Raw genomic sequence first — 26,396 nt, 5'->3', positions numbered from 1 at the left:
ATATATATATATATATATATATAGATATATATATATATTGTATTATTTGTTTTTCTATAATTCGTAATTATATGTTCTTGAATTTTGTTTATTTGAAAATTTTTATTGAACTAGTCTTAGTTTCTCATTTAAGATTTAATATAAAAATTATGCATTGCTTCCAAGTTTATAAAAATATTAAATTTTTTGAAAATTAATATAAAAGGAAACAATACTAATTGTGTATTGAATCTTGAATTGTCTTTTGTTAAATAAGATTAATTACTTTTTCTTAGTTTATAAGTGCTTATATATTTTAAAATAGCTATCTTAAAATTTATTAAAATTTATCAATTATGTTTTGTATTGATCTTTCATATACATATTTGATTTTGATTGTAGTTAATAATCATTTTTATTTAGTGTAATTTCAAGACCAATGTAAAATGCTAATAAAATTTAATTAAATTTAAGACATGTTTAAAATTGACATGTATAGTTAAACTAAAAAAGTGAATTTCCTTGAACAAGATAAGGATAAATCTTGAATACAAAACAATCAAGATGATCATTTATTAAAAGATTATTTAAATTGTTCACACATTGAAAGATTGGATTAATTCACCTATAAGAGCAAGCATATCATATTTCAATTATTATATGACTATTAACGAAATAAATGTGAAAAAAAAAAAAATGAAAGAAAACTGAACCTCTTACCTATAACGATTTTCGCTCTCCAATTCACTCGTCCTGCAACAGATAGAAGGGAAAGGAAAGATGCGTTAGCATTCTCCCAATTCAAGGATGATAATATAGTAAATATAAACGCACAGTTAATAAATAATTTTTAAATATTATATTATCAAATTATTATAATTATTATAATAAAAGTGTGAAATTGTTATATATGAAATAAAAATTGTCAAAATATCATTGTTGATTTAATTTTTAAATGATCGCTTATCGAGATGAGCTGCTAAATTGGAAAGTATATTATTAATGAAAAAGTTTTCCTCATCTGAATGATTGGTGTTACATGCTCATGCATCCGTAAAATCAAAGTAAAACAAGGAAAAGTAGAAAAAGGATGGATCATTTATGCTTAGACTGTGAGTTATGTATAAGTAATCATTTCATAATAGATCAAACTTTGCCGTCTTAAAAGGATATACAGGAAATTTTGTCTTGAGTTATTCTCTTTTCTTAATAATTATATATCTTACAATTATATATGCACTACATGCATGGCAGTATATATAATATGTTTGAAATTATTCGGCAAACAATTTTTAGATACATGAACAATCAGAATTACAGTTAAAAACAAATTTAAGTATAAAAATAGAGCCAAACAGGGATTGTGATTCATAGAGAAACCGCTTGATAAGATTATCCAATGGTTAAAAAGGAAAACTTCAGGAAAATGGTACTAAAAGTCAAAGTTGATACATATTTAGAGAGGTGATTGAATCGACGCGTATGGGAAAAGGAAGAAAAAAAGAGAATGGAGAAAGAAAGTAATAAATAGCTGTAGAGACAATAGAGAGATGATTTTAATTTGGTTATTGACTGAGTCAAAGCTGAAGGATGGAAATGAAGGTGTGAAGAAGGAACCACATATCAGCAGCATGACTTGGAAAAGGTGGAGTCAGCAACTCTTGTTTTTCTCATGCTCATCAGCTCAACAACTTAGTTCTCATCGAAACCTCCATATACTATTACGTAAATTTGAATTATTAATAATTATTTTCATCATGATTATAATGGCTAACTTTAATCTTTACCAGTACTGTTTATTATTAATTTATATCTATGAAGCAACACGTGTTTTGTTTTTGTTTATCAAAGTATTTCTTTTGTTAAAAAATTTATCAAGGTCTTTAAAATTCAAAACTTAACTTGAAAATAATTAGAAACATACTACATAAACCAACTGGCTATTGCTACGATTCATCACATTTTTTTTTTCTTCTAAACAAACACTGCCAGACAGAATCTTGTCAGTAAAAATTTAAAATTATGCATGTAAAATACTCTTTCTTATAATGTTTAATTAAAAAGAACCCTTTTAAGTTCTTTTCATAAGTGTCCCAGAATACTGATAAACAAGAATCCAATCGAAATTGATGTTATTCAACACTGTTTTTGTTTTTGGGTTGATGAAGCCGAGTCAGAACAATTGATATAGGAAGAATGCAAAAGCCCTGCTTTATGGGAGTTGGTGGGGAAAGAAACTGGGGAGGAAGGATATAAGTCATTGTAAAAGAAAGATGATAGTTTGTGAAGGAAAAAAGGAATTTTTTAAAAAGTAAAAAGGAAGTGATGATTGGAATGGGTGGTGAGGATGGGAGTAAGAGTGGGTTGGTCGAATTGCAGTGTTTTGTTGTGCTAATTTTGTCCTAATTGTGGAATGAAAAATGTGGAATTGCAGTGTTAAACAATAGTAATAGATTACAGAGGGAGGATGGGAATTGGGTACCTAAAAAGAGGATTTTGTGGCACTGATGTGAGGGAAAATTGAGAAAGGAGGATAGAAGACTTACTTTTTTTGAGAGAACACTGTTCATTTGGGCAATAGCTGCATGAAACTAGATGTTCATCATAACCATAACCATATGGAGAGCAACTTTCGTCACTTTCACTGCATCTTGTGCAACCATCAGGAATACCATACTTGACCTCAAACGCATTATTGATAGCTTCTTTCAGAACTCCAGCTCCATCATCAGTGTCATCATAACGATCCAGAGGAGCGGCAGCAGGCACGTCCCAACGATTCTTGCAATTTTGTAGCTGTGGGTATCTGTGGAGCCTCTCCTCTTTGTCCTCAAAATAATACAGAACAGCCCCGCACTTAAAACTGCGTTTTGAAGGGAAATCTGGGATTGTAGGACAATCTTCGTATATGATGATTTTATGCACTGGCGCCTTATACAGGATCAGAGTGTTTTTGAAGTTATCGTAATCGAGGTTCAGGTAGCCGTCAAAAAAGGGAGTAGAACAGACAAGGTCGAGAGGGGGTCTTAGCATCACTTTCATGGTGTGAGTGGTGTTGTCGATATCCTTCACTGTGAAATTTTGAGATTCATAATGAGAATGGCAGCTGAGCAGGGATGATGGATCGGCGCCGTTACATTGAGAGGGTGGAATCTTTTCCCAGGAAGGATCGAAGATGGCGGAGACGCTTATGTTGCACCGGTATAACTGCTCAGCACAAAGCGGTGGCGACGGCGAAGGCGACGGCGATGGTTGAGAGTGGGAACGTGGCAAAGCGATGCAGAAGAAGCAAGAGACGGTGAATGCGAAGGCTAGGGGCGAGGTGTGGATGTGACTATGTTTATCGTCCATTCTCACACTTTTACTCAGTTCCCTCAGAACCCTCTCTCTCATAAAAGAAAGCTATGGAAGCAGTTCTTCTCACTTCTCCCACGAAGCTACCTCCTTCTTTCCTCTTACTTTCTTCACTCCCAAACCATTTACATTTCAACATTCCCCAAACACGACGCAGTCTCCCACAGATAAAAGGCTCACATGCTGTGTACCCTTCAGCATCAGTAGATAAATATGTTTGGAAGAGGAGTGATAAGAAGAAAAGGGTGCCGATGACGGCAGAAGGAGGTGATTTGCAGGAGAACAATGTGATAGGCCTTGTTTGTCAGTGAGGCAAATGATCAAGCACACAACGACAATCTCTTTATAAGTCAAACTAACTCCAGTTCCTAACTACATTCATGGCTATTAAAATAAATTATGGTGTTCGGGATATGAGGGTAAATTTTGAAAATTCTGACTCTTAAATTTGAAATGAACTATATAAAATAGTGCAAATGTAGAAGCAAAATCTTAAAAATGAAAGTTCCACCTGATTAATCTAGTTTATAATTAAAAAGGCTTATTTGAGATATTAAGATAAAACCTATAGTGGTAATTAGAGAATAGCCACTGAAATAGGTAAAGAGTTGTACATGTAGAATATATAAATTTTGAATCTAGAAAGGAAAAAATGTTCAATCCAAACAAGTTTTGAATTACCAGAACAGAAATAAATTTACTTTGACTAAAATCTGCTCAAAACGAATTGTACAATTAACTAAAACTAAAACTAAAATTTGGTAATTTGATAGTTGACTTGGTCAAGTGAAACAAGATAGTAGCAACTACCTAATAACTGTGAAAAAAGTGAGGAGAACAGACATGATTGACAGGGGTCTTAGCATCAGTTTCATGGTGTAAGTGGTGTTATCGATAGAAATTTTGAGATTCAATTGGAACATTTATCAAAAGGAGCTGAGCAGGGACAAAGCAATGAAGTCAATTATTTGGAATCAAGGCAATCAATCACCTGTGAAGAATTGGTTCATTCGGAAAATTGTAATAAAAAAAATATTACAGCTTGTTAGGTAACTGGTGCCGTCATCTTTCTACGAAAATAATAAATTTTAACATATAATCACCAAAATGGCAATGTCCATTACCATATTGTTTGTTATATGCAGACTTTTAGAAACTTATACTTATTATTATCATACTTTCACATCTTTTCTTTTACAAAATTTTAACAACAATTGGTTCAAAATTACTTTACAATTAATAATGATAATCATAAACACTAACATAGATCAATCACAAAATAACACATATATAGTATTAAAATATTGTCAAAAACATATTATCAAATATCATTATCCATATTTAAAAGTCAACGTAAACCCAAACACGCCCCAAGGAAGCAGAAATATGACATTATAAAATTTGACACGTTATCTCATAACGCGTTCTTCAATAGTTCGGTCTATATGATAAAAATTGTGAACACAATGTAGAGGAAAAGAAATCAAGCACGTATATCAAATAAACATATCCATTCCTAGTTTATAATGCGAAGTTCAACCTGCCTAAACCAGAGGGGATTACAGTAACTTGTTTGATTCCACGTTTCAGATATCATCTTATTACTCTTATTAAGAAGCTGGTTTTTATAGCTCTGCGGTCTTTCACATCCTAAACGTTATTTTTAACTTGTCAACTTGTGTTCTAAACAAGCATCTAAGATATTTGGATCCTCAACAAAAGTTGAATACCACCATAATCAAAACAAGAGAAGGAAGATAACATACTCAGTGTACCTGTTGGTGCTGGAGAGACACACATAAATCCACTCGTAGATGAACTGTATCCACATCTCCCACTAGATCTTGTGCAACCATCACATTCGTCTTCATTCACACCACTCCATCCAACCTCAAATCCACTTGCTAAAACATTTCCCACATCCGAATCACTCTTCACAGCCTCTCTTAGAACAGAAACATTGATGCTGTTCTTGCATCCCAGACTATTGAAATTAACCACTTCAGTACTTAACACAAAGTATACAGCTCGAAGAGCACCATCTTTGGAGCAATTAAATGCTATTGCTCCTCCACTATTCGCACTTCTAGATCTATATCCAAGAGAACCGCAGTCATATAACAAAGTGTAATAATCATCATTAGAAGTGTAGTTAAAGAATTCAGGATCCAACTTCACATTCACATAATCATTAGTACAAGGGTCGGCCAATAAATCCAACCTTGCAATCGTCAAAACCTTAGATTTTTTATTCATGTCAATGACTTGGAATGTCTGTGACACGATGTCAATTGTCGCGTTGTCGTGATGGCAATCAAGCTTGAACTTTGGATGGCCACAGTAGCCTGGCTGGTCCTTACTCCAAAATGGGTAGCTAATATTGGTGAGTTTCCCACAGCTAAAAGGCTCACATGCTGCGTACCCTTCAGCATCACTAGATGCATAAGTTGGGAATAAGAGGGAGAAGAAGAAAAGGGTGTTTATGAGAGAAGAAGAAAGTGGAACAAGAGAAAGAGGCATGACAGAAATCTGAGAGGCGCCTTAAAATTTGCAGGAGAACAGTGTGAGAGGCCTTGTTTGTTGGTGAGGAAAATGATCAAGTAACAACAATCTCTTTATAAGTCAAACTAATTCAAGTTCCTAACTACAACATAGATGGCTATTAAAATAAATGATGGTGTTGACGATATGGAAGCAAACTTTGAAAAGTCTGAACTTTTGAAATAAATATATAAAATAGAGTGAAGTGACTGTAGATGCAGAATTTTAAAATTAAAATTCCACTGGATTAGTCTAGATTATAAAAGTCAGTAAAGGTTTATTTGAGATATTAAAATAAAATTATAAAATGGTAATAATTAGATGTAAGACTCCTCAAAACAAACAAACCCAGTGGACGAATTCAATAATCACTAAGACTAAACACTATACCAACCACTTGTTATCATTTTAATTTTTTTTCCTGTTTTATTAAAAAGAAGTCATAATGTACTACTCTTCACATACAAGAAAAAACTTTAAAGCAATGAAAATCGAGAAAATAAAGTTCAAGAAACACATAAAACAAATTCTTTCCTTCATTCTCATTTGCTTTAGAGCGTGTTTACAAAAGTGTTTTGTATTACATATGTTTAGAGAAGTGATCTCAACAAATATCGATCTGTTTCATTTGATAACTCTTTCTCAAAATCAAAATTCTTTGAAATTGTCTTCTTTTTAATCATTATCTTGATATTCATATCTTCTTTTCCAGCCATGCTTAACATTTTGATCAATCTTGAGTTTTTTTTTTTTTTTTCCATCAACACCCTCTTGTAATTTCACGCAATTTTAACATTTTTCCATTCTCAAAGTTTTTACCTCTCTACATGCAGCTTTGAGATTTTCAACATTCTTCCATTCTCATCATTTTTACTAACTATTATACCTTGAGAGGGGCTTCTTAAAAGGAAAATATTATGAATTTAAGAATCATTCTTTCAATTAAACTCTCGAGCACATTTCTTTTTATTCCCATCATCCAAATAGTCTCTGTTATCTGCGCAACTCTCGTTTTCTCCATAGCTTTTGTTCAAGACCCTTTCAATGGCTTCATCTTCCACTCCATCCAAATCTACCCAAATTTCCACTGACTTTTAATAATCTTTTACTCAATGCTCCCGTTTTCATTTCCTCTATTTTTGTTCTCTATTATCGATTTAATTGATATTTTCCCAAGGTTCATACTTCCTATTTTACTTATCAATGTAATTTTGAAATGATATCGTAAAACCTCTACGAATTCATTATTTCTTTGACGATTTTTTCCCCATACAAATGGCCACATAATCATACCGCAGAGCAGTCCAACCAAATGTTTCCATGAGAATTTCTAGTTACACACTAAAACATACTCGTTCATACTATGATAGTAAGAATTGAGACAACTTTAATCGTTCACAAAAGTGTCATTTAGCATCTCTATCACCAACCGTGCCAATTCATCATTTTATTGCTGTTACAAGAAAACAGCCTCGCAGAAATAACAGAAAAGATTCCACTCATAGCAAGTAGCACCCAGATCAAGGTGGATGAAAAATTGGGCAAAAGACCGAAGGTGAATGCTTGGGACTGTTAAATGAAAAATACTTCTAAAAGTCAATAAAAATGGACGTATCAAAGAAAATTCCAGATACAGTTTGTCATCACACTAATGCGTAAAAACAGCCTGGGTGGAAACGAGTTACCATGTCTGTAAGTTTGTAAGCATAGAACCAACAATTTCTAAGCCAAGTACAATCACTCAGAAAGCAGCAGGCAAACCCAGGCACCATGTCACTTGGAAGTCTCCTCATCTTGTGTCGCCTAAGGATGTTTTCTCTTTAACCTAAGAAATTGTTACAAAGGGCGGAAAATGAATAAAAGAGAATTCACGATCCGATTAGATCAGGTGTTTCTGCCTCGATGGACAACAATGCAGTGTGTACTTTCCCTGTCCAACTGTCAAGTCTATCCCGTAAGGATTTGATCTGTTGAATACCCAGAACTCTTGGTTGCACCCAGGAAACGTGCACTGTGCCCTCAACTTGATCAATTATACCCTCAATTAGATGAACCTGCAAATAAAGAAATTCACTTTCAAGCTTTACGTTTTAAAATATTTGCCGAAGCTCTATATGACAGTAATGAAGTTCTAAAAATGCAGAAACTCAAGTAAAGAAACTCCCGATTGCTTTGCTTAGAACAATTCATGGACAACTAAAAATTCTTTGAAACAAGTACATAATGCTATAAATACATTCAGAATGATGTTGTCTTCTGTACTCGTAACAAAGAGTTAAGTATTTCTAAACCAAAGCCACAATATTCAAGACACCATCTGCTTAATCACTGAAAAGGTGTAGATATACGAGTAAAAACAAAAAAATTGTTTGAATGGGAACAAAGATCCCACGTCTACAGCTTCAGGAGGTAATGAAAGGACAAGATGAAAGCAATACTAAAAAGTTAACACCACCCATGCCAAACAGCGAAAAAAGCATTCCAACTTTGAACTAGGACAAACCCTTTGGACTTTAATTTGTGGAATATAATCTCTTAAACTTCTAACATCAGATAAATAACGTATTCTGTGCAAAATTCCCAAGATTTATAAACCCTGGTAAAAGATGAAAATGCTCAACAAAATTTTAACCAAATACATTTGTTCACTTTATGTCAATTAAACCCTACAAATCAACCAATTGTCCCATTTTAACCCACTTCTTAGTAATGGATGTAGTTAATTTTCAGGTGATAAAAGTAGAGTTAATTGCCAACGATAACTACAAAGAATTATCTAACAGACAATCAAAGTCAAAACAGATTATTTGCTTTCCAGCCTACAACCAACAATATGGCAAGAAGTTATGTATTCCTTAAATGAAATCAAGCATCAAAAGCTCTTCAGAACATGTTTGAACAGGCAGGTCATACCACTCACTTCAACAATCTACCACAAGATGAGAGGTCATTTTCAGCATAGCAAAAATACTTCATTAGGCGTTGCTTATGTATCACACAGTTAAAAACTAAAACTCAAAATAATCAACTATACATTTTATAAGTAATAATGAACACAACATAATTCTTCAACTGCGTAGGGACAGGTAAACAGCTCAAGACTCAAATTTAAATATCAATTAGATTATAGTTTATATCTCCATTCCCATACTGAATATAAGCCTAAAACACTATGATTAATTGTCATTATAGGTCAAGTGTTGGTAGAAAATAATATACACCAATAAAAAGGATAAGAAGAGAACATCATAAGCTATTTCACATCTACAGAAATGCATCAGTTTAAGTGTACTACTTTAAATGGTTGCAAAGAAAATCAAACAAATTTTATACAATGTTTTCCTAAGAACTTCCAATACAACTTACAGATAAGCTCTTCATTAGGAGATGTTCCACATTCTCTATGGAAAGTTTTGTACGTTCAGCAATTACACTCAAGGGAATAGTTCGATCTTCTGAAGGCCGACTGCAAGCAATGGCAATCAGTTTGAATTGGGAATGAAAACAAAAATGTTGTTAAATACACCTCAACAGGTGACAACAATGGAATGTAATTAACTACACACCTGAAAATTATCTCCATCAGACAGAGGATGTTGATCTTTTCCAACAACTTCTGTTCATTTTGAACCAGTGCTGGTTGGGCTCTTAAAGCAGCATTATGAACCCGACACAATTCTTGATATTGTACTAAATCACCAGAATTGAATGCCTGCAGAATATAGTAAAGCCATTCCACTTTTGTCCCCAGAAGGCTCTTGATCTGTTTAACATATTACAGCTGTGTGAACTAACATGGTAAAAAGATAGATGAAACAAAGAATTTTCAGAAAATAGATGCTCCAAATATTTTTCACGTAATTACTCACTATAGGATGCGCAAGTAGCTCTCCGAAGTTGTAGATATTGTCCCCAAGAAGCGCAGAGAGAGACAAATCAAATGCTAAATCCTAAAAAATAAAAAATAGAACATTAATTCATATAAAATCTGCACACAAATAGAAACAAACCATAAATGAGATAGAACAAAATGAACTCTGCCTTAACCTCTCCTTATCCCTTATAGAGAACACAGTGCACCTATATGTATTTATAAACCTCTGATGAAGTTTCCATTTTACAAAAAAAAAAAAAAAAAAAAAAGATGGATGGACACAATGACATTTGCAATGTCAAGACGAAACAGCAAAATAAAAGTAAAATACGCTAAAAATTTTATAGATAATAGATAAATATTAGATAAATTAGACACATCAACTAGCTTTAATTACCACAGGGAAACACAAAATTGGACTTCGGCAGCTATGAGCTTTGTGCTCCCGTGTCATATATATATATATATATATATATATATATATATATATATATATATATATATATATATATATATATATATACACACACACACATACACACATATACATAAGTAACTCTATAGGAGCAAAATGTGATTCTAGAGAATATCACTCCATAATACCCACAGTTGGATATGCAGAAAACTACACTCATTGTCATTCTCTCCCACTGTAAATTAATAAACAGCCTTACTAGCCATATGCTTTTGGAAATTATCACTCATTATCAAGCTCCTTATCATTGTCATCTTCCTTCTTCCCCTCCCCTACAGATTTTGTTTGAGTGAAAACACAATTTGCATAATTCAGAAAGAATTGTCATAGCTGCAACACTGACACGAGTGCTGCCCAATTCAAAAAGTTTTGGCAGTCATCGCCATCCACTAGTTGTAGATAAGGAGATTGATGAATAAACAAAAGGAAGCAAATTGCAAATGGAGAGGGTCAAGATGGAACATCATCTCAAAGATTTCTATAAAAAGAAAAGGAGGAGCTTTTGAAACTAGAAAGGGGTTCTAGTTGAAGAACTGGAGAAAATAGTAGTGAGCAGGAAGAATTAGAAGAAGGATTGCCAAATATTAAATTGGAAATGTTAGGAGTGGAAGCTGAAGGAGATGCCTCTTTTGATGACGAGGAGAATGATTATATGGGTTAGAAGAGGGGATGAGAATTTGTTTTGCAATGAGTCATTGTGTCTTTAGTATTGCCCTATTGATATGTGATGACAATCATGAGATTGAGACTTAGATGAGTGTTATGAGTTTTAGTTTTATGTTTTTTTAATATATTTGTCACTTTTACAGTTTTTTTTTTTTTTAATTTGTATGTGTGTGTGTCTAAACACATTGTCAGCCATGGGTTCTGCCATAAGAAGCTCCATTTATATGGTGGATTCTTTTGGCTTTGTATCTCCCCTTGCAATACAAATCATAAATTGAATCAAAAGTAACCAGTGAAAGTAAATAGCCATACTTTGAGACAACATAAAAGGAAATTTGCAACAATTGTGATGACACACCAGCTTGAATGATTCTGATAGAGACTCCACTGATGTGTATGCCAAATAGAGAAGGGCACTTTTGTAGAACTCTGCAAATTCTTGGCGGGTCTTGTGATATTGAGACGATACCCAGTAATAGTTAGCATATACAGATGGATCAATATCTGTCATGCTGTCAAGTGTAGTCTTCCCATCTTCTAGGAGTCTCTTGCTTTCCTTCTGGTCACCTTGCTCAAGCTTGAATATTGCTATTTGCATCTTAATGTAAAGGATAGGTTCTTCTATGCGCTGCTCTCTAGTGGCTTGCAGTTTCTCAATGACTGCTTCAAGATAACCAATCGCTGCTTCTTTTTCAGAATACTGCCGAGAAACTATAACAGCAAAATGTGCAAGCTTCAGAAGGTTGATTTTAGTCTCGAAGTCTGTGATGAAATTGTGATATAATTGAATCAGCGCATCACCGGCCTGAAAATTTTAGCAATAACCAATTATATTAAAAAAAAAAAAAAAAAAAAAAACACACATGAATAATGATAAGAATACACACCACAAAGTGAATTTTATTCAATAAAGGTTCAAGAAAAACGATATTAGAAGCAAAAGGGAAATAGCAATATCCACAAACTGTACAACATAATAAATGAAATAAAACATAATAGTCAATAACTGAATAGAAGAATGAGGGGCAACATAATGGAATCAAACATATCATATGCAATAGTTAAGTAGAGGCATTACTGGACAGTATCATATCAGGGAAGTTCTTCTTTGGGATATTTAACAACCAATGTTATTAAATAATGGCCATGGAAGCGCTACACAGAAATCACTCAGGCACCAGGAAATGGCGATGGGGTGGCTGGTTTTTATGGTGGTTGTGGCAGCCATAAAACGAAAGGCAGACATTGCATCTGAAATGGCATGGCAAAATGCCTGTCAAGAATAAAGAGATGAATGAGTTGGGTAATGACACCCAGCCCAAAAACAATCTGAAACTCTAAAACAATAAAAGAAATGGGCTGGGTCGTGCAACCCAACCCAACTAAAAGAGATCAAAAACCTTTTAAAAGTATAGAATACAGGTTGGACTGCATGACCCAACCCAAAAACTATCTTTTAAAAGATAAGGCCCACAGCCTGACCCAAACCACCCTCCAAACAATTAATGAAACAGCCCACTAGTTTGAAAAGAAAGGCGTCAAGAGTATGTTGCAAAATCGCACGGAGCTGGACAACCACCCAAGCCACTCTCACAGGCATCTCTAGCAACCACTGCAATTGAGATGGATCAGCACCACAATACCCTAGCACCCAGCAACTAATTACAGCCATTTCCGGCAACCACAACGACACCCGAGATGGATCAGCACAGCACCAGAGTTGTAGAATATGGAACCACCCCAGCAACTGTTGTCACAGCCATCTCCAACTACCAACCAGAGACTGACTGCCATCTCTAGTGACTACCCTACCACCTCTGTTTAATTTCTACATTTTTTCTTTATTTCTTATCTTTACCAATATGAATAGACTATAATTTTCTTCAACCTTATACATGCCTCCACCATACCCTGTGAGGACATCTACCATGTTTGTAATGCAGATTGTTCACTATCCCCCCACCAATATCAACATCAATCAGATAGCAACCTCCGTACTATGAATAAAAGCCAAAAATTCCCACTCAAGGTTGGACAGATTAATGACAAAAGATTTGTCACAAAAACCCCCCAGTCAATTAGACAGAAACCTTACAAAAAGGGAAGAGATGTTAAGAGTTCATAAGTTGCATTTGGGGAGAGCTCAAGACAGAATGAAGCAATTGGCCAATAGACATAGAGTTGACAGACCGTTTGAAGTAGGAGATTAAATTTATTAGAAACTTCATTCCTGTAGGCAAGGCTCAGCAGCAACTAGAATTAATGAAAAATTGGCTCCTAAGTACTATGGTCCTTTTTTTGTGATGAATAACGTCGGGGCAGTGCCTACAGGTTACAGTTACCAAGCACTTCTCAAATTCACAATGTATACCATGTTTGTCAGTCAAAGAAATACATTGGTGATGCTAAAAAATGCTCAGTTTTGTCTAGCCATATTACTGATATTTCTTATGCAAAAGAACCTGAAGCCATTCTTGAGTAACCTTTGTCAAAAAGAGAGGAAAGGCAGTGACAAAAGTACGAGTGCAGAGGAAAAATCAGAGTCCTGAAGATGCAACTTGGAAATATTACTCTGATTTTCCCAGAAAATTTCCACATTTTTGTAATCCTTGAGGAGAAGGATTTTCTTAAGGGGGGTAAATTGTTAGAGTCTGTACTTTTAGTAGTTAGTTGAGTAGTTATAGCCAAATTAGTTAACTGGTGACTGCTAACTACTAGTTAAGTAACTCTATAAATAGTTAGTGTGAACATGAACGGAAGCTCTCTTGCTTTTGATAGACAGCTGTAATTCTTCTTCTCTGTTTTTCTCTATATCAAAAAAATCTCGAGGTTCTTTCTATTATAGAACTTCCTGCAATTTGAGATTCTTCGAGATATTTAGTTCCTAGTAGCTTGGCATCTATTAGTAACCGTATATGTTCCACACGTTATATAATAATATACAAGGTCGCTAAAAATCTTCGCTCATCACTCCCCTCCAAATCCAAATAACTAAAACTGTAAAACCCAACTCCAAATCAGGAGTCCGAATATTTACATTCCAGCAAAAACCTAATTACAATCCATTAACAACCCCATTTACATTTCCCCCAACATCTTCGGATCCCTAATGAAAACCAAACGCTATCCTAGTGAAAAAAAGTCCCCATCTTTTCCACCGTTACAAACATAACTCAAAACCCCCAAAACAAAACCCTAACGGCAGCACAATCACTCTCTCGAGAGCACATACCCCCTAACTCCCAAATTGAGCTCACACCAACAATGACACAAAAAATAAACAAATTAAAACCCTAAACCAACAATTGCCGAAACAAAAACAAACCTAAATTCAGTCCAGCTTGAGTGAAAAGAAGAAGAGTGGAACCTGAAAAACAGCGAGTGCGACAAACTGCTCGAGTTTAAGGGTGAGCTGATGCCAAAGCTTCTTCTGATACAGATCTGCGAGCGAATTGTACCAATCGGCGAGCTCAGGTTGCGAATTCCGCAACGATTCCAAGTATTGCAAAGCAGCCATAGCGATTCACGAGAGAGAAAGAACCCAAAATACGAAATAGAGAACCTCTGCGGTGTCTCTTCTTTCTTCTGGATTTATATTCTTCTGTATTTTTAAATTTAACATTTACCTTTTTCTTCTCTGTTTTCCCTTTCTTATATTATTTTTCAAGAAATAAATTCATCCTCTTTTTTTAAATTTAACTAATTATATTATAATATAATTAATTGTTGTTGCAATTTATACATAATGAATTGTGACATTTTGACAACATAATTTACTTTTATGCATGCATATATCAATTATTTGAATTTATATAATAGATTCTTATCGACCTTTATTTTATTTAAAATTAACTAAATTAAACCAATAAACTCATTGTTGAATAATCAATTCAAACAAATAAATAACAAAACTGATGAACATTGTAATCAAAGTGAAAAAGGAACCTCTCTTCGAACTAGAAACTTACACATACTTTAAAATTTTGCAACCATTAGGGATGGCAATAGGTCAGGTCGGACACGAATAGTGTCTGCCCGCAACCTGATCCGCCGGATAAAAATATACCCGCCACTCGACCCGCTACTCGCCGGGTACCCACTTAAAAAATACCCGCAAGTATTTTAAAAATCCGTGGGAACCCGCGGGTACCTGTGGATATCCGCAAAAAAATTAAAAAAATATATATTTTATAATTTTTAAAATAAAATTTAAATAAAATTACAAAAATATATATATATATATATATATATATATAATATAATACAAATTAAATTAAATATAAATTAAAATTTAATTTTAATTAATTTTAATATAATAAAATATAATTTTATTTTATTTTTAATTAAATTTAATTAAAAAAATATATAAATTAATTTTTTTATTTATTTTTTGCGGGTAGCGGGTACCTGCGGGTCGGGTAGTATACTACCCGTACCCAACCCGTTTAGAAGCGGGTATTAAAATACCCGCTACCCGCAGGTAGTAAATATCCGCGGGTAATAACTATCCGCCACGGGTTTTACCTGCGGATATCCGTGCCCATGGATTTTTTTGTCATCCCTAGTTACGATCAACAAGTGTATAAATATAAAGGGTATAAGATTAGTTTAGTAATAAAAATAGAGAGATTAAGAATTTAACTCTTCTACTAATATTAATATTTAAAAAATATAAAATTAATTTAGTACAAAATACTAAAAGTTTTCCTAAAAGTTAAAGCAAATTAAAATATTACATAAAAAACCAAAGTATATATATTAGTTGATTAGTACAAGTCGTCTAAAATTTTATTAAAAAAATAAATATAAAAGAATCACACTAATTCACAAAACATAAACATTATACAATATTATGAAAAAACTAAACAATTAAAAATTTATAACATACTTTATAAATAAAAGTCCAATTAAGTAATTTATTATTACAATGGTTTTCCTCAAAAAGTTTGAATCGTAAACGTTCACAAAATTGCAAACAAGGTACATCGTCCTTTAAAACTCCAAAATAACCCCAAAAATTGCATAAGTTAGTTTCATCAAGAGCAAGATTCAGACACTGATCTGCTTTGCAAAATGTCAAAATGTAAAATTCATGTTTTGCATCCTCTTTGCAAGTATTCTAGCCCCTGAGCTATACCCATGGAGATTTGATATATAATATCCCAACTCAAGAGTGCAATGTTTTCGGGTTCTCTATAAATGAATTTGTCAAGGGAACCGTTTGACATAAATTCATAAACGAGAGCCCTCTTGCGGCCTTCCAGACAGAATCCAAGAAGAGTGACAATATTAACGTGAGAAGTTCTACTGATGCTTGCAACCTCGTTGATGAAATCTTCACCATTCTTTTTTGTTTCGTTCAACATCTTTATAGCTACGTGACTACCATTGGATAGCTTTCCTTGGAACACTGCACCAAAACCTCCTTGTCCTAGTTTAACTTTGAAGTTGCTTGTCATTTTCTTGACCTCTGATAAGCTATACCTTTGTATAGTTAGAGCAGCATGATTTTTAAGGAATGCTTCAATATTTTGGTTACTTTTTGTAGTCAACCCAAAATGTTCTTGCCACAACGATGACTTGTATCTCAAACACAGAATGGCCAAACATATGAACAATACAACAATCGCTGCACTTGTAGCACCTGTTGGCAAATTGATGCAGTAGGAGCATCAATGAACATTTGATTTATATACAGTATTTCTGACAGGACAGTACAAGAAAACCATACCTTGGAAAATTTGTCAGAAAGAAAAAAAAGGAGTAACTCCGAAAATTATTTTGTCAGATATGTGTTTTTTATGTATGGAAATTAATTTATTAAGCAGTTATTATATTAGACAGTTATAATGTCCTAATTAGATGTGACAAACTGTAAGTATCCATTTCAAATTCATAAGAAAAAAGCAATAAGCAGCATCTAATATGAAGGGCAATAGATAAGAGATATTAAACATGTTTTGGATATTAAAGAACCAGTAAAAGCAGAAGTAAAAAGATGTGACATTTATTACCTATAATAATGAGTTTCCTCTTTTTGTTCCATTTATTTCCTGCAACAGAATAGTGAGAACAAAGAGGAATGACATTAGAACATTGTTAACAATCTTGTTAAAATGTTATTCAGATAGAAAAACAGAATGTGTATGATCATATTTCAGTCTCCTTGTGCTTTACTACATAAGAAAATCATCTTGGCCAATAAGAAGTTAAAACAGAACTAAAATACTGTGATTTGTCCTATATTTTTATATTGTTAAAGTTCAAATGTGTTGAGACATGTATCATGGGATTCCCTAAGAATACTTCTAGATTTAGGTTGTGTTGTTTTGCATGGAATTTCTATTCAAAGAAAATAGTAAGCGGTGATGTAAGAGATTATTTGTGTTCTTTTGTAAGAGGCGATGGAAAGAATGGAGTTGCGAAATTCATGTTAATGTGTCATCCCGTTTCAATAAAAAAGATTTGAGAGTGAAACAAGTGTTTTTATATGAATATCCTTCCTATCAGTGTTGGAATAACATGCATGGAGGCTAGCGGGAAACCAAATTTGTCACAGTTGGAACCGATTCCCCAGTGTTTGAAGAAAGAAATAAAACTTGTTATGTCGTGGTTGTAACGGATGGAAATTAGTTTTGTTGTGCTTGGAATTTGTTCTATGGTTGGAACCGATTCCATAGGTATGAGAATCCATCTATTTTATATCTTTACTTATTTCAATTAATAATATTTTTTAAATTTTATAATTAAAACAATTTTAAATAATTTTTAACTCATAAATATCATTTTATATTAGTTTTAATATGGCAATTTGGTAGTCTTATTTTTTAATTTTTAAAAAAAATTGATGTGACATATTAGTCAAATCTCTCTCCAATATTGAGAAATTTTAATTTCAAATTTAGTTCACCAGTCACCTCCAAATCCTTTACAAGAAACACACAAAATTCACCTTCAAATTTATTCACTCCATCTCCCTTAAATCATTCCTTACAAAAGAACACAACCTTAAATTTGATGTTCGAAAGATTTATAAAATGAATTTTATCAACCAACATCTATAAAAAAATTATTTGCTTCTCAATGAAAATGCAATGAGATTGGTAAAACTTTAGTGAACCTAATTTAAATCACGTGAAAGATGAATACGTACTAGTAGCATAATGAGATTGATCTGCGTTGTTTGGTGTAGAAGGAGTAGGAGGTGGTGTTGGTACTGATGTTGGTGTTGGCATTGGCATTGATGTTGGAGTTGGTGCCAGTGTTGGTGCTGGTGTTGGCATTGGCATTGGCGTTGGAGTTGGTGCCAGTGTTGGTGTTGGTGTTGGCGATAATGCTCAATCATTATCATAAATCTCACCATTTAGAGTGCATAGCATGAATAACAAAAAAATTATTAAACTATTGCTACACATAAAATATACAAATTAATCCCAAATAAAAAAATTAACCGAAAAACTAAAAATATTAACCCATTCACTAAATTAGTATAGTTGAATAACCCTTTTTATGATCACTTAACATTGTAAATTATATTATATTTTCCTATACATTAGAAAATATATAATGTAAAGGGCAAATGCAAAGACCTGACATAGCATATGCAAAGGGAGTTGTAAGTAAGTTTCTATCAAATTCTAGAAAGGTGTGAAGTGGATATTAAGATATTTGAAGAGCACTTCAAAGATACACTTGTCTTTTAGAAGAACTAATCTCACTTTAGAAGATTTTCTTATGCAGATTAGGAAGGAGATCTGAATGGTAAAAAAAGCATAACAAATTACATTTTGTCTCGTTAAAAATCCAATTCTTCGTTCTAGATGCAAAAACATTAAATTGAAGTATCGTTTTATTATAAATCTTATAAATGATGGAGACTTGTCTTTATCGAAGATTTCAAGTAGAGAGATTCCAACTGATATATTTACCAAGACGGTCACAACAAATAAGTCGAGGTTTTGTACTGTCTCAACTTGTTTTCAAGAATAATTGATGATGAAGACAACTATATTAAGTGATAATTTAAATCAAACTCTAAGTAGGAGAATTGTTAAATTGTGTAGCTTAATTTAGTCTTGTATAACTTAGTAATGTTATTCTCTGTTTTGCTATATAAACAACTTTGTGTGAAATACATACTAAAATACAAATACTTAATAGTATAGTTTTTACATAAACATACAACCTGAATCACATTAAATTTTTGTCTTATTTATTTTTCTCTCCTTGTTCCTCGTAAATTTTATAAGTAAAAGTGTTTATAACAAGTCAATGGCTTTAGGTGTCTAAAAAAAATCACTGATTTTTGTGCTTTAGTTACGGAAACATTGGTGGATAACTTTGTCATGACAGAGGAAACACCAGGTCAATCTGGTGTTGACCTAGATTGAAAGTGATGCAGGAACACGACTTGTGATAATTATGTAAACACGGAAAAATTAAAATAAATTTCTCATAAACTAATTTAGTTTCTGTATAATCAAACCGACACGCATAATAATGTTGAGGAAGAAAATGAAGCAAGAAAAGGTAAAAGAAAAGAGAGTACAGAGCAGAGAGAACTCAAGTAAACTCGTGCTTTGTGTTCCACGTGTTTGGTCTGACAGAACCCTTTTCGAATAATCTGAAAACCATGCACGTACAATAGAGTAAGATTCAAGAGATATATAGAAAAATCACGAAACGAAAGAACAAACAAGACTTATATGGGTTTCAAAGTGTTTTCACGAACTACTGTGATTAGCACTGTAACCGTAGCATTCCAGATCTTCTGATCCATCTGAACAATGACACGCAAACTGGTTCTTAGAAATCTCCATAGATCCGCAAAATCCTTTACTTTCTTCGCACGTCCTGCACCTTTTACCATCAGCAGCTCTATAGTAAACGTCAAACCCTCGAGAAGCAGCTTCTTTCAGAGAGTCTATTCCGCCATCAGACACCAGCAAAAATTCTCTGAAAATCGGCACTTGGATACGAAGCTCGCATTGCTCAAGCTCAGGAAACTCGGCCGACAACCCATCTGTCATCTCAGCATAGAAACCAAACTGAGTTCTGTCATTCTTGCACGTGAAGTTTCTCTCACCAAAGGAAAACCCAGAGGGACAGCCGTAGAATACGGTTATGTTGTGCACGGTTTCGGGGTATTTAAAGACGGTGGAGCTCAAAGAGGTGTTAGTTAAGTCCGAGGAACAATCATCATAGACGATGTCTGTTCGAACCAACCTCATGGTTTCATATAATGCATCAATCTTTAGCACTGTGAAATTCTGCGAATCAAGTTGAAAATTAGTTTGTTGGTTAGGTTCTTCACAGTTGAGTTTTAACTGCTCGGTGCTGGCACAGTAACTGGGTCGGTTCTGACCCCAGAAAGGGTAGTAAATGTTGGACACTTTTCCGCAGGTGTCTGGTCTGCTACACCGTGAGAATTTGGTTCCTTCTTCTTGGCAGTGGGATTGTGGAGAGGTAGTTAAGAAGAAGAAGATAGAGATGGTGACGAGTGAAAGGACATGGTGATCCATTGATAAGGAGTTTATGTTTGTTATGTCATTACTTGCCTTCAGAAGTTGAACAAATACTATATTTCCATGCGCAAATTAAGGAAATTTGGCACCCGAATTTCTTTCAAGAGCGAGTTGGACAAAGAAAATGTGGGGGGTTGATTAGATGACAACTTGTTAATGAAATTATGATTTAAAAGAATGAAACATATGAAAAATTTTAATTTATCAAACATTTTTGGATATCTTATTACCAAAAATACAAAGAACTTGAAGGGAAGGAGAAAAGGTTTAAGAGAAAGAGTTCAAAAGAGGGAGCCACATTTTCCACTTGTCTATAAGTGCAAGGTGTAACTTATATGATCACAGTAAACTACTTTGATCTTACTACAATGACAACTTTATCTGACCATGACTCTTAGCTATATGCATAACACAGTTTGTTCTGACAAGCATTTGCATTCAATGTGTTAATACAAGTATGAAACCAGCTCGGTTTCAAAAGCATAGAATAACTGTGTTGAACTATTCCTTATACTGAAGTATAGAATATCAACCCAAAATGTAAAGAAAATTACTTCAACTGATTGGGGAAGAATGATCAGGTTTTGGAGGCATTTCCAAGGAATTCATGTTGGCTTCCAGCATATCTATTACTCTACTCATTGTAGGTCTATCATGTGGAATCGTTTGAACACACCATAATCCCACTATGGTCATTCTCCTTGCTATTTCCTGTTCTTCTGTGGTTATCACCCAATCAGCTCTCAATTCTCTACCCTGCTTTAGCCTGTTGTATGCCCAGTGTGGGAAGTATATCTCACTTCGGTGATTGGCTTCTGCATTAATGTTTCTTCTCCCTCCCACCATTTCTAGCAGCATCATTCCATAACTGTAAACATCTGATTTGTGTGAAACTCCACCAAGATGTCTGTTCCACACTTCTGGAGCTTTATACCCTATTGTTCCTCTTTGATCTGACATGAAAATAGTGCTCTCTTTCATGGGGCAAAGCTTTGCCAGTCCAAAATCTGATATCTTGGGACAAAAATTTTCATCCAGAAGTATGTTGTGTGGTTTTATGTCAAAATGTAAAATGCGAGTGTTGCATCCCTTGTGCAAGTATTCTAGTCCTTGAGCTATCCCTTTGGCAATTTGGCACAAATTATCCCAACCCAACGATGGAATGGCTTTGACTCCCTTATTGTAAATAAACTTGTCAAGAGAACCATTAGACATATATTCATAAATGAGAGCTTTATTGCTTCCCTCCAAACAGAATCCAAGAAGCTGAACAACATTAACATGAGAAGTTCTACTAATACTGGCAACTTCGTTGATAAAGTCTTCACCATTTCCTTTGGATGCACTCAGTTTCTTTATGGCCACAGGGCAACCATTGAGTATCTCTCCTTTGTATACTGCACCAAAACTACCTTCACCTAGTTTTACTTTGAAGGAGTTGGTCATTTTCTTCACTTCTGAAAATTTGTATCTTTTTAGAGTTTGAGCTCCATGATTTTTAAGGAATGCTTCAATATTTCTGTTACTTTTTGAAGTCAACCCAAAATGTCCTTGCATGATTGATGACTTGTATCTTAGACAGAAAATTGCTACACATATCAACACAGTTGCAATTGCTGCACCTGTAACACCTGTTAGCAGAATACAGTATAGTAGGAACAACACTGAACATTTGCTATGCTAGGATTGTTGTCAATTTATTGTAAACTACAAAATTCTGATTGAGAAGTTAGCACAATTTTTTGTTTCCCAATAAATTTAAACTAATAATGAGTGTGTTGTAAGAATTTTATAATTAGTAATTAGGAAATCAAAATGAGTGTTAGAGTGTAACTCCGAGTACTGCATAATGAGCAGCAATGAGTCCTTCAACACGATCAGATCCTAAAGATACATTTCGTCATAAGTATTAAAAGAACCAGTAGAATATAAGAAGAATTTATTACCTATAATAATGAATTTCATCTTTTTGTTCCCTTTTTTGCCTGCAACTGGGACAGTACATAGTGAGAGCAAAGAGTAATTACGTTAGACTCAAATCATGTTATTAAGTTTAAATATACTTCCAAATCTCACATTCGCAACACATTAACACCATTTCATAGAACAAACAAGATAATATCAAGGGTTATGAAGTTTTCTGGAAATGCTACTAAAAGTCAAAGCTCGTAAATTTTTAACCAGCTGCATGAATCTATATCACAAACAGTAGGAATTCAGGCTTAGAACATCATGAATAGCTGGAATGAAATTCAGGGGACGTATTAATTTGCCTAGTGACATACTTGTAGGGACCATTAGAGACTCGAAAGCAGAAAGACTTGGGAAAAATATGCAGTCAACAACCCTATCTTTTCTCAAAGTCATGTAAACCTAACAGTCACCCAAAGAAATGTTACTAGTGTATATGAAAAGAAAATGGATTAGGAAAGAAGATAACCTCTATTGTATGAACAAGGAGATTTACATGACAAAAATATAAAGGTAAAGTAAAAAAAAATTGTCTCTTAGTTAGATACTAAAATTTATACCTTTTAATTAAAGACTAGATATAAAATATTACTTTTTATGTCACATTAAGTATAAAATTACATTAAACATCATATGTAAAATGTTTAGTTTTCATCTAACATATGTAAATAATATCATATATATTATAAAAATGTTATTACATATTTTTTAAGTACTTTTAGGTCAAACTAAAATACAAATGTAAAAAGTTGTTTTTATGTTAATGCTTACATAGAGATTAAATATTGAAGTTAAACTTAGTTTGAATATATTATTTTTGTCTTTAAAAAAATTATTAGTTAAAATCACTAGTAAACGTGTAATATATCCATCTTTGTCCCATATTAATTTAAGAAGTTGAATATGATTTATACACGTATACGTGTATTCAATTTAGTGTAAGATTTTTCGTTACACTTAGAACGAGTTTAGATAATATATAAGTTCGACAAACAACATAAGTTTTATATCATATCTATTCTCCCAGAAGCTACTTATAAAATGAAAAATTTTCTAAATTTTTTACATTTATTTAATATTATTTTTTTTATTTTTTTTTTTTAAATACAAAAATTTATATTTTAATTTTATATTATTTATCATATGAATGTAAATGTGTCTTATTATATCATTTTTCGATATTTAATTAAAAATTATTGTCTTTCATATGTCATTAACGTGTCATATTAACAAAACAAAAATGTGATGGAGATGCTTTGTATCAAGTGCAACTGCGGTCAACACCAATGGTCCCATATAAAACGCTGACCCACCTACCTTATTAAATTGGACGTGTCGGCCAAAAAGAGGATCTTAAGGTTGCAGAAAGATTATAAATTAGGGACAAAAATAAGAGAAAAATTATAAACTCAAATTACTTGATATAAAAGGTAAAACCTAAGTTTTTGAAGAAGTTATAAATCTATTAATTTCAATGAAATTTTTCTTTAATAACTTTTAAAAGAAAAAATATGAAGAAAAAATTAATATTTTTATAAACTAAACATAAAAACTTAAAAATTTATACAATAATGTTTGCCGTGTATAACTTAATTTTAACTTACCAAAAAAATAATTTAACTTTATTTTATTTTTGTAGAAATACTTAGATGATATCCCATCTTTTTCCTTACATCCCATCCTTGATTTCATTTTTTTCATCTCTCTTCAACGTCACACTTTCATTTTCCTCCCATTCTATTCCTTTATTACTAATTTTTTCAACATATCTCTCTTCTTATCAAGAATTTTTCAAACACTACCAAGAGTCTGCAGGAAAAAACCAGAAGAAAACTACAGGTTTCAGACACTAACTACATAGTTGGAATAAACAATTTAAACCATAATAAGTTACTAAAAGTTTAACTAGGTTTCGGTTTCCTATATGTTTTACTTTTTTGCCAGTGCTTCATCTTCATTTCTTGCATCAAAATCTATAGTTTAAACCTACGGTAAAAGAGCTAGCAAGCATGGCTAGAAAATGAGCAGAATATTCAAAAGTTGAGAGGTGATGAATAGAAGAGACATACTGCTTGTGGTGGTTTTGAGAGGACTGGGAGAACAGTGTAGGCCATGAGAACCATTTTGGCAATAGTAGCAAGAGTTCACTACATGTTTTTCAATATCATCTCTCCAGCAACGCCCTTCACTTCCCAAACATCTTTCGCAAACTCGAGAAACATTATAGTTCACCACAAACCCTTCATTGAGAACTTTCTCCAAAGCAAGAATTCCACCAGAAAAATTCAACTGAGCATCACTCCACGTGTGTAAACTTCGCTTGCAACTTAGAAGTTGTGGATAATCAACGAAAAGCCTATCATAATCCAGTGCATAATAAGTGATATCATCTCCACACATAAAGTGTCCATAAGAGAAAGTTCTGATGCAGGGACAATAGTAAAATATGGTAATCTTTTGCACTGAAGGAGAATCCTGGAACAAACCGGTGTGGCTCTCATTTCCATTCTCAGATTGCGGAGAGCATAGATTCGTAACAGTGTCTGCCGGCACCAGTTTCATGGTGTGAGCAGTGTTGTTGATCTCCTTCACTGTGAAGTTTTCGGAGGCAATTTGAATTGAAGTAGTGTTGTGATCATGATTGCAAGTGAGTTTGAAAGGATCGCCACTGCCACATTCAGAAGATCGATTGTGTCCCCAGAAAGGATAGAAGATGTTGGACAAATTTCCACAGTTGTAAGAATGCTTCTTGCAAACTGAATAATCAAAAGTGGCACCTGTTTCACAGTGAGAGTGTGGCAAAGTGATTAACAATAACCAACACATCATGTAAATATGTATATGCATATGATCATGATCGTCTTCCATTCTTAGTACTGTTATATATGTTTGTTTGCCAAACTGTTGAACTTTCTTTGACAGTGAATGCAACAAATTCTCCCTGTTACTTTTGGTTTTGCTGGAAATGAGAAATGGATGTTGAAACGTGAAAACAAACATACATTTTATAATGTCCTTTTAGAAGCAAGAACAATCCTCGGAAAATGATGAGCTAGGGTCAAAATAAGTTAAGTTTGACCCACAAAAATAATCCATTGAAAATCTACAACAATAGCTAGGTTAAGTGAAAATAATTATGACAAATAGTTATTTGATCCATTTTGTTTATATATATTAAAATATTATACTTATAATTTATATTAATTTTATTAATATGATTTAAATTTTAAAAACACATATTTTACTTTTAATTATATTTGATTTTAAATTTTGTATTTATTTAAATGGATAAAAATAGTCCTGTAGTTTGACATAGATAGATGGAACATATACTAAAGATTTTAATTTATTTAAAAGAATCAGATTAATTTTAACTGGACCATTAGGAAGAAAGTCAAGGCCCATTTATGAGTTCTAGTTTGGAATTTTTACTTGTATCAATAAAATGGTGGGACTCAAAGGCGTGTTTGTCAATTCTAAATAGCTTTTAGGCAATATTTTTTAGACTTTTTAACACTTCTAGAAAGTTTGTTTTGGAAAATTCATTTGTGAATGTGCCATATATGCTCTTGAAAGTTTATTTTAAAAATTGTTTGCAAAATCCTGTTATTTAAACTCCAATTAGCTTGTTTCTGAAAGATTATAAAATTAGGTAATTTTGAAGTTACTTCTAGAAAGGACAATAAAATTATGTGGGTGCAGTTAGATATTCTAGGAGTGCAGGTAACGAAAAGCCTTTATTGGACAACCTCTCAATTCTTAGCCCTGCCTAATTTTGGGTAGTTGAAATGAATAGTCTAGGTTTAGCTTCTTCACAGTTCGTTTCAAATTATGATACATCTATAATGAATAAAAAATTAATATATATTTGTACTGAATATAAAATACTATTATTATTATAACCTCAGTCTTTAGTATTGTTAGAGTCATTTCCATTATGTCGGCTTTGAATACGTTTGTAGTTTTACAGCCTTTTATCCTTAGGTTAAATCATATAATTTGTTTTTATTTT

At 33.1% G+C, this 26,396-nt stretch overlaps 6 protein-coding genes across 6 annotated transcripts in view; all 6 read right to left on the bottom strand.

Annotated features, from left to right (window-relative positions):
• LOC106756482 (LEAF RUST 10 DISEASE-RESISTANCE LOCUS RECEPTOR-LIKE PROTEIN KINASE-like 2.4) overlaps positions 1–3,733 on the bottom strand; it is an 8,694-nt gene extending 4,961 nt beyond the window's left edge. Inside the window, exons 1-2 of the mRNA XM_022779189.1 lie at positions 2,526–3,733; positions 700–732 (exon numbers count right to left, since the gene is read on the bottom strand). Coding sequence (XP_022634910.1) covers positions 700–732; positions 2,526–3,372 — 880 coding nt within the window. The 5' untranslated portion in view covers positions 3,373–3,733. The remainder of the gene's footprint in view (positions 1–699; positions 733–2,525) is intronic.
• Positions 3,734–4,611: 878 nt separating this feature from the next.
• LOC106756473 (LEAF RUST 10 DISEASE-RESISTANCE LOCUS RECEPTOR-LIKE PROTEIN KINASE-like 2.1) lies at positions 4,612–7,137 on the bottom strand. The gene has a single exon (XM_022783389.1). The coding sequence runs from the start codon at positions 5,851–5,853 to the stop codon at positions 5,029–5,031; it is 825 nt and encodes a 274-aa protein (XP_022639110.1). The 5' UTR covers positions 5,854–7,137; the 3' UTR covers positions 4,612–5,028.
• A 300-nt stretch (positions 7,138–7,437) lies between these two features.
• LOC106774333 (26S proteasome non-ATPase regulatory subunit 13 homolog A) lies at positions 7,438–14,448 on the bottom strand. Its single transcript, XM_014661292.2, has 6 exons — positions 14,257–14,448; positions 11,248–11,694; positions 9,744–9,824; positions 9,441–9,637; positions 9,241–9,340; positions 7,438–7,928 (listed from the first exon to the last, which is right to left on the bottom strand). The coding sequence occupies exons 1-6, from the start codon at positions 14,404–14,406 to the stop codon at positions 7,743–7,745; spliced, it is 1,161 nt and encodes a 386-aa protein (XP_014516778.1). The 5' UTR covers positions 14,407–14,448; the 3' UTR covers positions 7,438–7,742.
• Positions 14,449–15,979: 1,531 nt separating this feature from the next.
• On the bottom strand, positions 15,980–16,775 carry LOC111241405 (LEAF RUST 10 DISEASE-RESISTANCE LOCUS RECEPTOR-LIKE PROTEIN KINASE-like 2.5). Its single transcript, XM_022779182.1, has 2 exons — positions 16,763–16,775; positions 15,980–16,533 (listed from the first exon to the last, which is right to left on the bottom strand). Exons 1-2 carry the CDS (start codon positions 16,773–16,775, stop codon positions 15,980–15,982), a joined length of 567 nt encoding a protein of 188 aa, XP_022634903.1.
• A 2,837-nt stretch (positions 16,776–19,612) lies between these two features.
• Positions 19,613–20,410, bottom strand: LOC106756464 (LEAF RUST 10 DISEASE-RESISTANCE LOCUS RECEPTOR-LIKE PROTEIN KINASE-like 2.7). The gene has a single exon (XM_014638908.1). It carries the CDS (start codon positions 20,408–20,410, stop codon positions 19,613–19,615), a length of 798 nt encoding a protein of 265 aa, XP_014494394.1.
• A 558-nt stretch (positions 20,411–20,968) lies between these two features.
• LOC106756455 (LEAF RUST 10 DISEASE-RESISTANCE LOCUS RECEPTOR-LIKE PROTEIN KINASE-like 2.3) lies at positions 20,969–25,252 on the bottom strand. Its single transcript, XM_014638896.1, has 2 exons — positions 24,454–25,252; positions 20,969–22,035 (listed from the first exon to the last, which is right to left on the bottom strand). Exons 1-2 carry the CDS (start codon positions 25,250–25,252, stop codon positions 20,969–20,971), a joined length of 1,866 nt encoding a protein of 621 aa, XP_014494382.1.
• Between the last annotated feature and the right edge of the window lie 1,144 nt (positions 25,253–26,396).

Source organism: Vigna radiata, chromosome 1 (genome assembly GCF_000741045.1).
Source record: "Vigna radiata var. radiata cultivar VC1973A chromosome 1, Vradiata_ver6, whole genome shotgun sequence".
In the NCBI taxonomy this organism is placed as follows: Eukaryota; Viridiplantae; Streptophyta; class Magnoliopsida; order Fabales; family Fabaceae; genus Vigna; species Vigna radiata.
Note: the sequence above shows the minus strand (reverse complement) of the source record. Positions and strands in the feature narration are given on the sequence as shown.